At 46.1% G+C, this 17077-nt stretch overlaps 7 protein-coding genes across 7 annotated transcripts; 2 read left to right on the top strand and 5 right to left on the bottom strand.

Annotated features, from left to right (window-relative positions):
• Positions 1–226: 226 nt before the first annotated feature.
• MGYG_00745 (hypothetical protein) lies at positions 227–1168 on the bottom strand (the record flags this gene model as incomplete). Its single annotated transcript, XM_003176610.1, has 1 exon — positions 227–1168. One exon carries the CDS (start codon positions 1166–1168, stop codon positions 227–229), a length of 942 nt encoding a protein of 313 aa, XP_003176658.1.
• Positions 1169–3399: 2231 nt separating this feature from the next.
• On the bottom strand, positions 3400–4158 carry MGYG_00744 (hypothetical protein; the record flags this gene model as incomplete). The annotated part of the gene is made up of 2 exons (XM_003176609.1): positions 3400–3766; positions 3818–4158. The coding sequence occupies 2 exons, from the start codon at positions 4156–4158 to the stop codon at positions 3400–3402; spliced, it is 708 nt and encodes a 235-aa protein (XP_003176657.1).
• A 1396-nt stretch (positions 4159–5554) lies between these two features.
• MGYG_00743 (hypothetical protein) lies at positions 5555–7440 on the top strand (the record flags this gene model as incomplete). Its single annotated transcript, XM_003176608.1, has 4 exons — positions 5555–5674; positions 5779–5847; positions 5931–6376; positions 6432–7440. The coding sequence occupies 4 exons, from the start codon at positions 5555–5557 to the stop codon at positions 7438–7440; spliced, it is 1644 nt and encodes a 547-aa protein (XP_003176656.1).
• A 395-nt stretch (positions 7441–7835) lies between these two features.
• MGYG_00742 (para-aminobenzoate synthase) lies at positions 7836–10453 on the bottom strand (the record flags this gene model as incomplete). The annotated part of the gene is made up of 6 exons (XM_003176607.1): positions 7836–8189; positions 8245–8346; positions 8419–9375; positions 9435–9886; positions 9949–10259; positions 10326–10453. The coding sequence occupies 6 exons, from the start codon at positions 10451–10453 to the stop codon at positions 7836–7838; spliced, it is 2304 nt and encodes a 767-aa protein (XP_003176655.1).
• An 898-nt stretch (positions 10454–11351) lies between these two features.
• MGYG_00741 (hypothetical protein) lies at positions 11352–12092 on the top strand (the record flags this gene model as incomplete). The annotated part of the gene is made up of 1 exon (XM_003176606.1): positions 11352–12092. The coding sequence occupies one exon, from the start codon at positions 11352–11354 to the stop codon at positions 12090–12092; it is 741 nt and encodes a 246-aa protein (XP_003176654.1).
• A 436-nt stretch (positions 12093–12528) lies between these two features.
• On the bottom strand, positions 12529–13801 carry MGYG_00740 (hypothetical protein; the record flags this gene model as incomplete). Its single annotated transcript, XM_003176605.1, has 3 exons — positions 12529–13004; positions 13054–13314; positions 13369–13801. 3 exons carry the CDS (start codon positions 13799–13801, stop codon positions 12529–12531), a joined length of 1170 nt encoding a protein of 389 aa, XP_003176653.1.
• Positions 13802–14536: 735 nt separating this feature from the next.
• On the bottom strand, positions 14537–16678 carry MGYG_00739 (ankyrin repeat domain-containing protein 50; the record flags this gene model as incomplete). Its single annotated transcript, XM_003176604.1, has 1 exon — positions 14537–16678. One exon carries the CDS (start codon positions 16676–16678, stop codon positions 14537–14539), a length of 2142 nt encoding a protein of 713 aa, XP_003176652.1.
• Positions 16679–17077: the final 399 nt, after the last annotated feature.

Raw genomic sequence — 17077 nt, 5'->3', positions numbered from 1 at the left:
TCCGTGTGTTATTCCTGGGCAAGGGTGCGGAGCAAATGATGATGACGATGTTTTATATTCGACTGCTGCTGTCTGGCACTGCTAATATCGCGGGCATCGTTTCAGTTGCTGTGCGGTTGGGGAGCGGGATCTGCACCCGCGTTCCGTTTGATATACATATGTAACTAGTTATGTACTGTCTGTTCTTCTGCTGCTTCTATGCGGTTGGTTACAGAATCAGGGAGGCCTAGAGACCCTGCTCGATCAGTGCCACCTCGGCCATCGCTTTCTTCACATTCTCCTTTGCCGCCTCGGTCGGCGCCTCATACGGCCGACGTGGCCTCATCCTCTCTTCAGCATTTTCGATCCCAGCTGCTTTTGCGCAGAAGATTGCTGCCGCATATTTGGTCGTGGCAATCCCAGACTTGCATGGAGACTCGGCTAACGCCGCCTTCTGATGCAGGCTCAATGCTTCTTTGACTCTGCCAGCCTTATACAGCTCGTACACCTTCGATATAGTCTTGGGAAAGACGTTTGCAAATGCTGAAATGCATCCTGCCGAACCCACACTCAAACCCCCAATTAAGAAGTCAGCCTGTCCGCCGAATATGGAGAACTCGTCTGCAGCCAGCACGGCCGCCAACCGGGTGATTTTCCCAACGCTGGCACAGGTAAGCTTCACCCCAACAACATTCGGATTTCCTTGTGCGATTGTCGTAATCATCTCCGAATCAAGGTCCACGCCGTTGCACACCCCAGGGAAGTTATAAATAACCACTGGTAGCGGGGAGCTCGCCGCTACCTCGCCGAAGAATGCCCGGATTACGGCCGGAGTAGTCGCTTTGCCAAAGTATGCTGGCGGGAGCACAAGAACGTAGTTTGCCCCTGCCGTGACCGCGTCCTGGATGTGCTGCAGCACCTGGCGGGTAGAGTGCCCGCCAACACCAGCCATGAGAGGGTAGTCGGGGCCAACGGCTTCCCGGGCGGTGCTGATGAGCTGTGCCCGCTCTTCGCGTGTGAGCAGGAAGGCCTCTGCGTTTGTACCCAGGATGACCAGGCCGGTGAGTCCAGACCGTGCAAGATAGGCGTAGTACTCCTTTTGTGCAGATAGGTCGAGCTCGTCGGTGGCCGGGTCGAAGAACGTCACTGCCGGACACCAAACACCCGCGGATGGAACTCGAGGAAGCATCTTGATTGATGACGGTCTCTGTCAAGGATCGCAAAGAGTCAGTTGGTTCGTTATAGCCAAGTTCTCGCGCTGGACGGCTTCGTTCGCCTTTCCTGTTGGTTCTGTACGGGAGTAGCTGCCAGGGAGTTCGGCTAGGAGGTAGTTGGGGAGAGTAAATAACCGATCTCACCTAGCGCCGAGAAACATGGGGAAATTGTGGGTTCTCTCGCCATGGGCTCCCGTCGGCTAACGGCTGCGTGTCAGCCAACCCTTGCAATCGAGCGTTCGTTCGTTTGATCTTCATCCGTCAATATACGTGAGGACGGAATTTATTCTTGTTTCATTTATTATTATTAATATTATGACGGATAGCTTGGTTTAGCAAACAATATTATATTGGCGGTTGCAACCAGGGCTCGTTTGTTTGTCCTCAAGGCAGTCTGTAAGAGTCCTGTGTGCAAACCACCGCAGCAAGGCCATACCAATATGCTCCGGCTTGCAGAATGACCGTAACTATATAAATGCTCACTGAAGCTGCATGTTCCGGTTAGTAGGCTCTCAATTGCTCAAACAATAGTCACACTACGATTTGCAACAACTCCTGTTCCATGCTATAAATATATACAACACACGCTCAAAGTGAACCTACTTCTTCCAAGCATGCAGTTCCTTGCGACGTTGGGCCTTCTCCTGAACCTTGTATCCGCTGCAGAATCTCGTATGATTTCGTCTGTATACCCTTGACATATACTTAAAAATACTAATAACGGTTCGTAGCTGGAGAGTCAAATCTAACCACGCGCTGCCAACCCCCGAAGGGCTGCCGTTGGCTTGGGAGTGCTCCGTTCTGCCACGGCAGATGTGGCCAAGGTCAGCATATCTGCCGCTATGATAATGCTGGATGCGGATTCGCCTGTTGGAGTGGACACAAAGCATTATGCTGTAATGTGCCTTGCCAATCACTGGACACAGATGTAAAAACTCAGGGGTTAATGCGCTAGCTCGGGTTTCTCTACTGTGAAACGGGCATGGATATTCTTTTGTCCTCTCAAACCATTATCATAATCATCAATCATATAGTTATTTGACTATAGCTAGTCACGGTGTTTGATTAACAGAGGAAATAAGAGAAAGCCATAACTAGATTTTACCGGCTTTCAGGCACCACAGGTCGATTTTGGATATAATCAAGTTCTTTCTCGTGGCAGGTGTGACGCGGATTGTCTAAGGACTGTAATATCAGGAGAAGCCCTAGAACTTTGAAGAACGCAACCCGTCAATAAGGGTATCAGAATGAAGTTTCCCCTTTGGAAGTAATGGGCGTTTTACTTCTTCGTGCCGGAGAGTATGGGTGAACTGCTATAGCATATCTAGAGCCGGTCCTCAGTAGGTAGAAATATGTCGATATCCTTTCCAGTTATCCACGATGGGGGTAGTATTAGCCCAATTGGCAAAGAGCATACAACTTGGACTTCTATGAACTGCTTGATACTCCACTCTTTATCAACAAGAATGGTTTGAACTGGAATGTTTCCTAGTTGCATGACAAATGGGCCATGGTGGAGGGTCTATGAATTTTAGGCAAGATGGATCTCGTGGCAACTATTGTGGAAGCGGCCTCAAAATCAGCGAGTTCGTTGGGGAAAACATTGCTCTAGTACTCAATACGGTTATAATGGAAACTAATGTAGCCATTGTAAGGGCTATCCGTATTGGTGCCACGCGGTATACCGCTCGGAGTGCCCAATCCTCGAATCGGCCGATACGAGAGAATAAGGGGCAATTAGACAATGAAAGTCAGCCACTATTGTCAATAGCCCAGGAGCCAGTTTGGGCTTGTAGAATTGTGGAAAGTGACACCGTAGCATGGCGAAACTAATGTATAGATTCTGGATTCTGGAGTTCTAGATAAATTTCTCATAATGCAGCTGAATGTCGTTACGGTGCATTCCAAGTCGACCGGGCAATGGTTTTAACTCAGCACTAGCCAGGAAGCTTTCGGTTAGCATATAGCCATGGCTTAGCGGTGCAGTCAAATTCTGATGAATATGTTGACTGAAACCTGAGTTACCGACGAAGAGGCGATGGAGGATTCGGTATGCATAGGTTTTGATGCAATGCCATACTGTCGCATATTCGGGTTTCAAGAGCTGGTCGGTATCAATAACTTGGTTGTTAGTATGTTGTTCATAATATAAAATATATACTATCTTGAATAGGCAAGTTATATTCAATACATACGATGACTCCGCCTAGAAAACAAATCCGTAGAGTTTTCGGAGAGGAATATCAGGGCATTTCTCACTAACCCATATATGAGTTGTTGCTTCTGTTCGTAGTTTCTCCTCCGTATTTCCGGGATATTCTTCCTCACCACAATGTGACGCTATAATAGCCCTTATTTCTGATTTTCGTCGCCTTAGTTCAAAATAGACATCTTCCTTCTTGGTTGTATATTGCAGCGTTTGGGTTATGTCTTCCTCCGCGTTTACACAGGCATTAGGGACGGATATAAAGCCATTAACAAGGCTGTGGTATAGAATATGTCCTTCGGGAGGAACTATGACCTTTGTAAGTTGGCATTCTACCACCGACTGGAGTTGGGTATTTCTTCTCCATCTTTTGATCACGATCTTTCATGTCTTAGATTTGGTCTGAACAGCAGCAAACATTGTGTCTTCATCTCCGCTTTGCGAACTAATATCTTCTGCAGTTTGCCTGAGAGAGAGAAATGGGCTGGGAGCCACGGTTTGCAAGGAAGTGCGTCTTGGAGGAGGTCCGCCTGTCGGATAGTTGACCATTTGATTAAACTTGCTCTTGAATCGAGGGCCATCCAAATTCTGCTGATGATATTCCTCAGGGTTTTCATCATCGTCATTGGTGGAGATGCCACCAGGGAAGTATTTGTGGGGGGATTTCGTCTGCTTCGGGAGCCACACTGCTCGTCTTTTGGGTTCAATATAAAATATCCGGCTAGGAATGTTATCCCTGCTGACCTTTCTCTGCTTCATGTGGTAGCCAACGACCTGTGGTGTGAAGTAATAGCAAGGGCCATTTAACCCAGAACATTCGTGGCAGGATTCGGAGGTGGATCTCAATATCAATGCAACTCGGTTAAGTTGAATCGGCTACAGGCCATACATAGATTGAAGTTCGGGATAGTCATCTTGGGAGTGAGTCAACATATTGGCGCTTAAAGACAATCCATTGATGTCCTATGACAGTTAGCCTTGTGTCCACCTCGAAGCTTGGGGGCCATTGTCAAGTGGAGTGATCAAAGCGTGCTAGAAAACCCAAAAGCCCCCGGAGTCTTTGCATGGCGCTTAACTCCTTTATCATCCCCGTGTTCTCCTAACGAATGAACTCTCTCAGTTTAGTCTTGGCCAAAGAAAATTGTTACATCTCCTCCCATACTTGTATCGATACTGACACTTTCCCCAGACTGCCTAACCGGTAAAATTTCTATTGTTAGTTTTGAGCTTCCACAGAATTTAATCCACGAAATAATCCGAGTAGTTGGAGGGAACAAACTGGACGGTGAAAAAGCAGGGAAAACCCTAAGAGATAATTCATTAATAGACCAAGTATTCTCGAGGGGTAGAAATGTATTAATTTGCCGCTGTCAATTGCCTGTCTGATTTATAATCCTCCTCTTTTTCACTTGCTTAACCTCCGTGCCCCATTCTTTCTTGTTTCGTTGTAAAATAAATTCTCAAATGTCCCAAGTGTCTTTTCTTGAGGTTGTTGCTCGGAATAAGCGTACAGAAGTCGCGGAAGCGTAACTTTATTTGTAACCCTATCCTGGAAACCTCATTACGTAAGTAAACAACCCCGTTAAGGGGGCATTTGGATGAGACAGCTTAGTCATCGGGATTGGTATTCAATATCGCATCGAGAGTGCTATGCGCAACGATGGAAATTTCTCCTTGTCGGGAGTAAATCATTCAGCCGATCTACCTGGACTTCACGTGGGACGTCGATGGTTCAAAAAGCACAAGTGCTATACTTATTCCGATACCGGTTTCCGAAGGTCTCTGCACGGGATTCCACTGGTAAAGGTTCCAGTTGACGTCTTATGTTGATGCCTTCGGCTCTTGATATCTTGCCCGTGTGAATATCTTAACTAGTTACGCCAGTTAGTTAATGAGCTCCCACGTGAGTATTCGTCGATCAACATTGTCATTATCATATCACTCTCAGCATCAAACTTTCCCTTTCATTCAACGTTAAGTTGATGTTATAACTACTTGAATGAAACTAATGGCGGATCGATCGAAATGGGCTGAACTAGTTACCTGCAGATCGGCTTGGGGGTTTAGATAGCCCAACCTGTGTTACCAAGTATTAGTAACCTCCCAGAAAACAGTTTTTATCCGCTGTTGGTCGCTCCATCTTGGAGACGACATCATGATGGGCAAAGATGATGCGCTCAAACAGCCACTGATCGCTCAGGTAGACGAGATGAGCCAAGGAGATTGTGCTCTGGCCATAATTGGCAATAGGCGTGTCCAAGTTACTGAAGAAGAGGTATTTATATTGCCTGTCAATCGGGTTCCCCATCCGTCGCTCAACATGCCCTTGAATACTAGTCACGGTACAAGTTACATAGGCTAATATTAGTATGTCTATAGAACCGGAAGATTCGGAGAAAAACTGACAAGGTCATCCTAGCTATTCTTGTTTGGGTATACTTCTTGCAGGTACGGATTGCATGGCTAGCAATACCCCGTGACAGATGCCAGTATCATCGTTGGAGTTCTATGCTTACAAACATTCCGATTAGATCCTTGATAAAACCGTTCTAGGCTATGGAGCAATCTTTGGCCTCATTGAAGATACACATCTCTCTGGAAACCAATATTCACTCATTGGCTCAATAGGCCCCATAGCCCAGCTAGCATGGCAACCTTTTTCGATGATTTTGATTGTTAAAGTACCGCACCGGATTTTAATGCCAACCTTGGTTCTAGGCTGGGGAACAGCGCAGGCTACAATGGGTATCTGCCATGACTTTGGTGGATTACTTGCCACTAGGTTCTTTCTAGGTCTCTTCGAGGCCGGATGTCTCCCACTTTTCAGTGTTATTACCAGCCAGTGGTACCGCAGAGCCGAGCAGCCCATTAGAGTGGCAGCCTGGTACGGTACGAATGGCATTGCTACTATTGTAGCCTCGGCATTATCATACGGTTTAGGTCACATACCAACTGGATCCATCCAACCATGGAGAATGTGTGTATATACTCGAACCACAAGATACTTTCATTTACTAACACATTTTTTTTAGAATATTTATCTTTGTTGGCCTGGTCACTATTATCTCGGCTCCATTTGTTTACTGGAAATTGGATAATGATATCCCTTCTGCTCGTTTTCTCACAGAGCATGAGCGTGAACAAGCAATCGAGCGCTTACGTGCCAACCAGACAGGGACTAGAGCAACACAGTTTAAATGGTCACACGTTTTGGAAGCACTTTTTGAATTCAAAACATACTTGTGGATTGGAATGAGTTTGCTTCTCAACATTGGTGCGGCTGTCACAAACACATTCGGCCCACTCATCCTCAACGGCTTTGGGTACGACAAATATATAGCGTCACTCCTCATTATGCCATTTGGAGCAGCTCAGGTTATTGTTATTCTGCTGGCGTCGTACTGTGCTCAGAAATATCGGAGAAAATCTGTGGTCTTAGTTCTCCTGATTATTCCAGTTATCACAGGACTCTCAATTTTATATTCCTTACCGGAAGGAAGCTCTCATAGCGTGCTTGTGTTTGCATACTATCTGCTTGCTTGCATATTCGGGGGAAATCCACTTATCGTTACTTGGATCGTTGGAAATACTGGGGGAACCACCAAACAGTCGATAATAACGTCACTTTACAACGCTGGGTCATCAACTGGCAACATCATTGGGCCATTGTTATTCCTCAAGGAAGATGCCCCTCGATACAGAAATGGGTTGCGCTGGGTCCTGATATCTTTTGTTGTGCTTGCTATCGTAATAGTGGCCCAGGTTGCGAACTTAGCTGTTCTCAACAGATTGCACCAACGATCACGAACAGCAGAGGGCAAAAAAGCCAGCATCAAGGATGTATCGATGAATGAGCGATACGTAGAGTTTGACGAGGAAAGTGAAGAATTAGAGTTTGCCGAATCCCACGACCCTGGAAATCAGGAGGACACTGCTGGCAGAGTTGACACGACACAAATAATTTCCCGTAGGCGGCTGGGAGAGAATGCTTTTCAAGATCTTACTGATAAGCAGAATAATGAGTTTATATATATCTACTGATAAGTTGAATACTCACAGCCAGGCATTGGGCTCTTTATTATTAATCTGATCTTTGTATGTTGTGATGCGCCAACCTGCCAATTTTAAAGCCTATTCTACAGACCACGTCTAGCTATATACATTTGTTGCTAATGAATAGTAACAATAATTCTTCATAACAATAAAATAATAAAATCCAAGGAATCATCACAGCCATTCCCCTAGCTGGATATATGGGCCGCATAAGGGTGTTGAACACAAGCTGAAACCCACCGCAGGCCTGAGAAATTTGATCTGTGTAATGGATATAGTTATGCGTTTAGCCCAATTGTGGATAACTTGGGGGACACAGGTTAGTTGCCAGGTTACTTCCTCGAATGCACAATTGATAAAGATTCAAAGCACGGGTTAAACTATTAGCCTTGCCGAGGGAGTGCCTTGGCGACAGCATTCGCTTTTACCATGACCTCATCCCACTCCTTATCAGGTTCACTTAGCCAGGTGATAGCGCCTCCCGCACCGAGCTCAAGGTCTGCTCCGTTTTTGATTATGGTGCGTATGACGACTGATTGATCGACTGTCCCACTGGCGCACATATAACCAATGGAACCGGAATATATTCCACGCTCCGGTTCTCCCTCAAGCTCATCAATTATCTTAACGGACCGAAGCTTTGGAGCGCCTGTCATGGATCCGGGTGGGAAACAACGTTCCACAACTTTGACACCGCCAACGTTTTTGGCGATATGAGATTGAATGGTGGTCACAAGCTATGAAATAAATTAGACAAACTAGGTTTGAACTCTTAAATCTCCGGAAACTCACCTGATGTACGGTCTCATAGCTTTCAACTTGAAGTAACTTTGGAACCTGTATCGACTTGGATGGGGAAATGTTATGCAAATCGGAGCGAATCAAGTCAACAATCTATTTAGGAGATTAGTTAGAACATGGGTAAGAATGAAAGTTAATTCCATAGTTGGGCGCGGGATATTATACCATCAAGTTTTCGGCCAATTCCTTAACATCAGTGGCAAGTTGAACCTTTCTCCGTTCATCTTCCTCTTTGTCTGGACTTACTGCTAAAGTACCTTTGATAGGTTTCATTTCAGCAACGCCATCTCCGTCGACAGATATAAATCGTTCAGGAGATGAGGAAAGTATAGTAGTGTCGCTAACTGGGAAGTGGATGTATGCAGAGTACGGGGCTGGATTGCGGCTGCGAAGTGATAGGTATAGCGAGTAGGGATCAACCTCTAGACATTTCGCTCTAAATCGCGTAGTCAACGTGACTTCGTATGTTTCACCTTCCTTTATAGCATCCTGCGCAGCACGGATTTTCTGGCTGTATGAATTCTCATCGTCAATAGCTTCAAAAGTGGGTAATGGTAATGGAAGGGTATATGGCGGCGAGGGCGGTGCGGCGAATAGTTCACGGGTATTTGAAAGAATAGATTCATATTCATCCCGGGTAAGACCAATAGGTGAATGGGAATTGATAAATTCTCCAATTGGGTCTTCTTCTCCGCGGCGAATCAGGCCAAACGCCATCCATTCACTTGTATAATTGTCGAGCCTCAAAACAAAGTTGGTAAAGAGATGTTGACTATTAGGAACGGAGTGAGAGCCTTCCTTCTCGATTGACCTTGTATATTTGTAGCCGGGTAAAGATTCCCGTTTCATCTCATAACCAAAGTAGCCAATCAATCCAACCTGAAGCAATGGCTGCCCTGCTTGCGTGTCCTCTCCAAGTAAATCCGGTTGTACCGATTCAACATTTTGCTGAATGATGGACCGCTGGAACTGGTCGAGCCATGACCAGTATGAAGTTGTAAGTTTTTCTGACATGACCTGTTTTCCTTGTTGAGAGACAGATAGTTTTCCAGTTTCTGACCAGTAGCATAGCGTAAATGCACCAATCCCCATATATGAGTTTCTCGAATGTGCATCACGGACCTAAACACAACATTAGTATATGACGGCTTAAAAAGAAAGGGATGAATCGGGAATCTGACCCTAGCACTATCTAACCAAGCTTCGCCATCCAAAGACGAATTTCGGACTATAGTATCAAAAACAGCCTGTGGTGTAACCCCTTTTCCAAGGCTAGTACCCTGTATATAATAGGGACGTACTCGATCTGCCGAAGTTACACATGGACCTTCACTTTTCGGATCAAATGCAGCTTGGGCCTCCTTAATAATGGCACTCTTGCTCAGAATGGAATCTGGTAATAATCCGGTAGTCGAGGTATGATGGAAAGTGCTAAGATCTGAAGGCTGGCTATCCCAAAATTGGAGCACTTTGTCCCGGAAGTTATCTATGATTTGCTGACCATATTTAGAGCATACGCTCTCAGGGTGCCATTGAGTTCCATATATAGGGCGGTTAGTATGCCTAATACCCATCACCACGGGTATGCCTTCGTCGAAAGTCCAGGCCGTCAATTCTAGTTCCTTGGGAAGTCCTATATGCCTTGACATTAGTAACACACTTCCGACGGGACTATTCAACTCGGATATTTCGAACCATTGAACGGAAGTACAAGACTGTTATATCTTACACCTTCAAACTCCTTTGGAAGACCCTCAAAGATCCCAGTTCCGGTATGGTGAATTTTGCACACTTGGCCATGCTTGATGTTTGGTGCATGTATTATCTTTGCCCCAAAAGCCGTACCAATCCCCTGATGGCCCAAACATATCCCCAGTATTGGTATGTTAGCTTCTCTGATCAGTCTCGAGTTAAACCCGAAATCCGATTCCTTGTCAGGGCTTCCCGGACCCGGTGAAAGAATTATAGCATCCAAATTAGGAAGCACAGAGTCTTTAAATGCATCCCTATATATACATAATCAGGAGCTGAAGCTTCATATGGTATTTCAAGGCGATAGATGGTAAACCAACCAAGTGAATTCATCGAAACGTATGACAGCCACGCTCCAAGCGTTTTGTAAGAGTTGGATGATGTTATTTGTGTAAGAGTCGTAATGGTCTATAATGACGACTCGTAGCGGCTTTGTTTCCGTTGCCATCATGTCTCGATTGCTAGCAGCGAATAAATCTCCCCGGAGACTACTATATGGGTATGACTCTTCTGGGCTAACAATCCTTCCGGAGGTAGAAAGAAGCTGGAGGGTGTGCACTTGTCGAGAATCTGGGCGACTCGGATTTTTATACAAACACTTTTCCAACGAAGATAGTCCGAAGATAAGTTATTCGGGGCAAAAGCAGCTTCGGAGGTCACGGCTCTATACAGAGATATCGCCTGTCGGTGAGAATCTCCTTAACTACCAGGGAATTATGACTGGCGCCGGATCCACAGGTTCGTCTCGTTCACAATAACTATGCATGCACTGCTCATGAACCCAAAAACAGCAAAGATGTTGGAGCTATTATCATATGCACCCAGTAGAGAGAGCTCTTCAACTACGGAGCACTCCGGCGATTGTCTTTAAACGCTCGGTAGTTACTTATATCAAATTTTTCTCTCATCCGATTTCTTCTCCTGCGCAAAGAAAAGAAACGAAAAGCAAAGAAAATAAAAAAGCAAAAATTATCCGGCCAAGCCACGAAAAGCGGCTGGAACAGCACGTGACCCGTTAACGTCATCGCGTCCCGCAGTTTTCTCTCTTCTTTTTATGTGTATTTTTTTGGTTTTGTTTTTGATGTCTTCACGGAGTGTTGATTTCTTGATTGACGAGTTGGGAGAAGGTCGCATGTAGCTGTTTGGGTACACGATTGTGCATGCATATGCAGAGTCAGGGAACCTGGATCGAAACGCCCCAACTGCTAAGTAACTAGCCAACCGTCAGAGCGCCTGAGCGCGCTCCTTTTCAACGGAGAAGTTTGAAGCTTGTAGCCAAACCTCGCACCTCTGGCTCAACAGCCACTTCGGCCTCAGCCCGGACTATTAAGACGGCCTACCGGAAAATGGTAAACCCAGCTCTTTTCCAAAACCTCAAGGGCATCTCGTTATCGCTTGGAGACGTTACCCTAAAACAACCTACTTCTTGGGGCTTTGTGGTCTATCGATGCTCGTATAATAACGAGGATGCCTGGCAGGCAATTCTTCAACAATTACGCGATAAGATAGCCAGGTCTCTAGAATTAGAGGAGAGAGAGGATCTACTACCTCGCCATGAGATGATTCTTATGGACGATAGAGCAAAATTTAATGGTGCCACATCTCACGATATTCGCGACCATTTTACGTCCTGGGTATCTGATACACTGCCGGATATCCTGGTTACTCCACCAACTGTGGTCACTCCAACAACTGAGTCTGAACGGCAGTTGACACCCGTGAATCATCCTCATAGCGAGCAATCGAGTGACTTTGGTACACGGTATAATTTTTGCCTTTTTGCCGATGATATCTGCTTAGAGTCCATCGAGCATATGAAGGCGCCAGTTATAAAGTTACTAGCAAGAGATTTTGGTGTACGAGGCCCTGCAGAAAGAGACTACATTATACACCCTGATTATGAGGATGGTGAAACAGATAACGAAGAGGAAGATGTTGGGTGGATGTATCTCGAAGTTCTCGATTATGTTAATGTGTATGATACATTGGAGGAGGATGATTGGTGGTATGAACTATACCGGAGACCACCCTTGCTACCTTATGACTCTATCGCGGACCAAAACCCAGGCTTCTGGCGCAATGACTAGTATCTATGAATATCGATTTCGGTGGCTACTTATGCACGCATTGGGTCGAGGTACTTTGCCATAGGTATCTTATGAAATTACGCCGTACGGCAAGGCCATCCATGGCAGCTCGAAATGAAACTTAAACCAAGCCCGGGACACAATAGCTTGCTCACTCACTCGTTCAGGCGGATCCGAGAATAGCCCGACGGTTGGCTTCTTAACTAGTGGGATTGGTTACATGGCGAAACTCGAGCACAGCCTTGGGTAGACGTTGGGTGGGCAAGCGCCAGCGCATTTTCTACCAGGCACGGCAAGGACCCCATCGATATTTGATTGCAGATATCTCTTAACTATCAGTAACAGTGCAATGCTGAGCTCAGGGGAAAACAAGAAAGAAGGAATCCGAGGTACACGAATCAAGGAGAACATCAATATCTATGTAAACGCTCGAATCTCAATCCCGGATATTTCTAACGAGATATAATTTTGCACAAGCGTCCCGGTCCAGATACTCCCCTTCCGTTACCACATTGGCATCGCATCTCCCAGTAGGTTTACCCAGCTCCCAATCCTCGGTATAATGGCAAAGGAGAGCTCCGGCTAGAAGTGCGATCATTCGTGGCCCAAAAACTGGCTTCGCGGGACACACGAACGGCTTGTTTCCGAATGGCATAAAACTAGCTTTTTGTACCTCGTCGAGATGATTCCATCTACCAGGAAGGAACTTGAGGGCATCTGGACCCCAAATTTTGGCACTGCGGTGGCATGCTTCTATATCCGCGGCAAAAAGGGATCTTTCGCTACTTTCGGGACCCTGAAAATGACGGTGGACGCGACGAGTTGGTGGATACAGCCGAAGGGCTTCCGAGACAAGATTGCTTGCAGAAATTCTTGAATTGTTCCTGCTGATTGAATTTTTCTCTGGTTGGGCTGTGGAAGAATGCTGTAAGCGCCTGTTTGAACTTCGGAGAGCGGCTACCAGCGAGGAATTTGACTTCCAGGAAAGTTCGTAGAACTATCCTCCACAGTGTCTCAAAAGACGGAAGAATGAGATTCAGTGGATTTGATGTTGGATTGTTAATTTCAACATTCGGAAATATGGCCTTCAGGGTATCATGGAATGCTCTCTCGTTTTGATATCTTGGCCGCTTTCCTTCGTCTGCGTCCTTGGATGATATCCAAATTCGATTGATAGCGTCCGCTAGTTCGAGCACGTCTTTATACCGGGATTTGTCAATATCTATGTGAAGAATTGTGCGTAGCACAACTGTCAAGCATAAAACTTGCGACACACTTGCTATTGGCGCTGTCCTTGAGAAGCTATTTCCCACACTGCGGTTCTGCTCAAGGAATCCTAAAGATTCAAGGGTAGTAGCTGCAAGAATAGCTACTTTAACCCAATCTCCGCTGTGGAGACTCATCCTATTTGTAGCAAGAGCTACAAACTCTCTTACAACGTTATTATCCTCGCTGGTGAAAGCGTTGTCTATGCCAAATGCTCGCCGAAGGGCTTGGTTTGGACCAGCTCTTGACTGGTGACCAGTTAAGATGTTTTCTGCCGTCCCATTCCATGGATTTTTCCCAGCAATGACTGCTCGGCAGTCGCCCGCGTCCGAAAAACGCAAAATGGCGGACTTTTGTCTGTTTAGTCTGCAGCGCGCAAGGAGGAATATCAGTGCGATACCTGTACCAAAAAGAAATCGAAACACAAACTCTGTACTTTCCATGTTGTTGACTTTGGATAGTTGACGGTTATAGTATGTTTTGATATTTGAAAGTGGATGGCTTGGAGAGAAATATGAATCTATATATATTGTCCCTTGTTAAGATGCCGGCTGCCCTCCTTAGACGCCACGCGAGCCTACCAACGGAGGTTCCCTTTATCAGTGAAAAAGGCGGCAAATCCCATCTCAGGACGTGACACGATACCAATGAGCTACATTTGCTACATAGACAGCTATCACCTGTCTATCTCTGAAGGTGCTTGTTGTCTTTAAAGCATCGGCTTGTACCTTCTAGGCGGCATCTAGTGTCTCTTCCCACGCTTGTTGCGGAATGAAAACTTATCTTTAGAATTACTAAGAACCCCGGTGACCGTCATACCATATTACAAGATAATGTGTTTACTCCTATGCAGCTTACCACGTAAAGTCCTTCGACGTGTGCCGGTTTCCTGCAAGGGGCGAAGTTCGGTCTCAGACCTGATATATATATATATCTATCTGTGGAACACTTCTAGAAACAATACTCTAAGATAACATCTATCCAAAGAACAACATCGTCTCGTGGCCTGGAAAATGCAAATTTCTACCCTTGCTGCCGACGATAGGTCATCCATGGATATGATGGGGCATTGTGCATTAGGGCCTCTAATAGCACCAGCCTCAGTATCAACAATGCACAACCACCCCAGAACCAACACCAGCACTGGTAGGACAGCCTCTCAATATCAGTTCCAATTCTCAAGATCCTCCCAGCCTAGCATGATCCGATACAATTTCCCCTTCCTTATCTATCGTATCAAGGTTAATGCCAACCTGTTTGGTCAGGATTGCTACAGTTTTGGAACGGCCACTCCCAGCAGCAAGCGCCAATGGCGTCCTCCCTTTACAGTCCCTTGGGTTTAATTCAACTCCGCCATTTGCAAGCATAATTTCCACAATTCTGTGAAAACCCCGATGGGCAGCAAGTGCGAATGGCGTTGTATCGTTATTATCTCTCGGATTAATCTCAATCCCAGATTGCGCAAGCAAGAGTTGAACGGCTTCTTCCTCATCAGCTCCTGCCGCAACATGCAAAGGCGTTCTCCCTTCCTTGTCTCTGGTGTTGAGCTGGATTCCACGCTGGACAAGCAAGGTTTCCATGATTGTAACTCTACAGCGGCCCACGGCTATTGATAACGGGGTGAATCCATGGGCATCTGTGACGTTAACATCAACATCCTTTCTGGCCAGTAGCATTTTCATAATTTCGATACGATTGCGCCTCAACGCATGCAACAGGGCACATAGACTGTATTTATCTTTGATATTGATATCAATGTCCTGTCTTTCGAGGAGAAGCTCAACTATGGCCTGTTCATTCATTTCCACGGCCCGTATCAATGCTGTTCTGCCTTCGTTATCTTGTGAATTGATATTATTTCTACCTGTTGAAAGGAGCTCCCTAATGATGGATATTCTCGCTTTTTTTTCGACGCCCAACATAAGCAGTGTTCGTCCTGAGGTGTCTTTGCTATCTAGATCTGCTCCCATGCGGATATAAAACGATACAAGGGAGGTTGATCTGCAGGCAACTGCCAGGGCTAAAGGTGATAGGCCGACTCCATTTTTCACATTGATATCGATGTCCTTCCGTCCGAGCAACAGTTTGATGGTGCGCGACGAATTGCGGGATGTAGCAAGGTGTAGTGCCGTGTTTCCGTAGACATTCCTGAAGTTGATATCTACCATATCGTGGTGTACCAGGGCTGTTACCACTTTTAAATACCCTTCACGTGTAGCTAATAGCAATGGTGTAAAGCCCTCATTATCACAAATGCTCGGGTCTACACCACCATGCTTAAGCAGCATTTTGACAGTTTGTAGATTGTTAGCTCGGGCAGCGACAGATAAGGCTGTTCTCCCTTGTTTGTTTCTAGCATGAACGTTCGCACCGGCACCAATGAGCAACTCTATGTTGCCACAAAGGTCATAAAGCGAGTTACAAGCCATCAGGAGGGGTGTAAATCCATGTCCGGTAACGCTTTCTAGGTTTGCCCCTTTTTCGATAAGCATCGTAATGTGGACGGGAAATTCAGATGTGGCTGCTAGCGACAATGCAGAGCGCTGCGAACTATCCGAAATTTCAAGATCGACCCTGTCTGAGCTAAGCAGGATCTTCAGAGACTCTGTTGGTCCTCGATGGCCTGGAGCGCCCACGGCCATATGCAAGGGCGTTCGGCTATATGAACCACCTTGCAAATTGGGGTCGACACGGCTGTGTTCGACCAACAGTCTTTGAACCGCATAGTGGCCCTTTTGAACTGCAATGTGTAGAGCGGTGCGTCGAGCATTGTCTGTAGCGTTTGGGTTCATCCGTTCATCGGCAAGGAGTAGCTTCATGATATCAGAATTACCAGCTTTTGCCGCCCAGTGGAATGGGGTAGTAGTACGTTCAGAGCTTTCGGGACCTGGGACAGCACGACAATCCGCAAGGAGTAACTTCACCACTGAGGCATTGCCACCGCGAACCGCGTATGCCAGCACGGAGTTTGAACCATCGGCGGTTAGGATGATTCCATCGATATCCAATAGATGCTGCACTATCTCAATGTGGCCTCCCTTTGATGCATTTTGTATGGCAGTCGGGCGGCGATAGCTTACCCTCGAGTTCAAATCAGCGCCCAGGTCGAGGAATCTTTGAACGGCACCCAAACTTCCTTTGCCAGCGGCCGACACCAGACCAGCACAACTAGAATTTCGGATGCTGTTCCTGTAAAGAAAAGAGTTGAGGCAGTTGTAGATATGGGATGATGTTCGAACTAGCGCGTTGAGGTCTTGTTCCTGCTTTATGTACTCTGCGATACCAAGTAGCAACTCGAAGGGAAGATTTGATAGTGACATTTTGCAGGAACATAAAACTAAATCAGGGCATATTAAAAATATAAAAAGGATTTGATATTTGTGTCGACATTGTCTCTACCTTGACCTGGTGTAGATTTCTGGCGCCGTCCCTATCTGTGTTCTGGTTGGCTAGGCAGCAGCCGCTCGTTGCCTAGCTTCCAATATTTAACTAACAAATAGCGGCGCACGAAATATTCCGGCATGATCGACTCCCAGAGAAAACCAACGTGTCGGTGATACAAACTGTTTCTATCCGTGATGGTCTCTGCTTTGATCAGTAACAATGGTCTGTCTGATACCACAAGTTGACATTTCACGGTTACGGGATCGATCCACTGCCATCAATACTGGTTACTTTGACAGCAATACTTACGTATGGATGGACATGGAGATCAAATG

Source organism: Nannizzia gypsea, genomic scaffold (assembly GCF_000150975.2).
Source record: "Nannizzia gypsea CBS 118893 supercont1.1 genomic scaffold, whole genome shotgun sequence".
NCBI classification, from domain to species: Eukaryota; Fungi; Ascomycota; class Eurotiomycetes; order Onygenales; family Arthrodermataceae; genus Nannizzia; species Nannizzia gypsea.
Note: the sequence above shows the minus strand (reverse complement) of the source record. Positions and strands in the feature narration are given on the sequence as shown.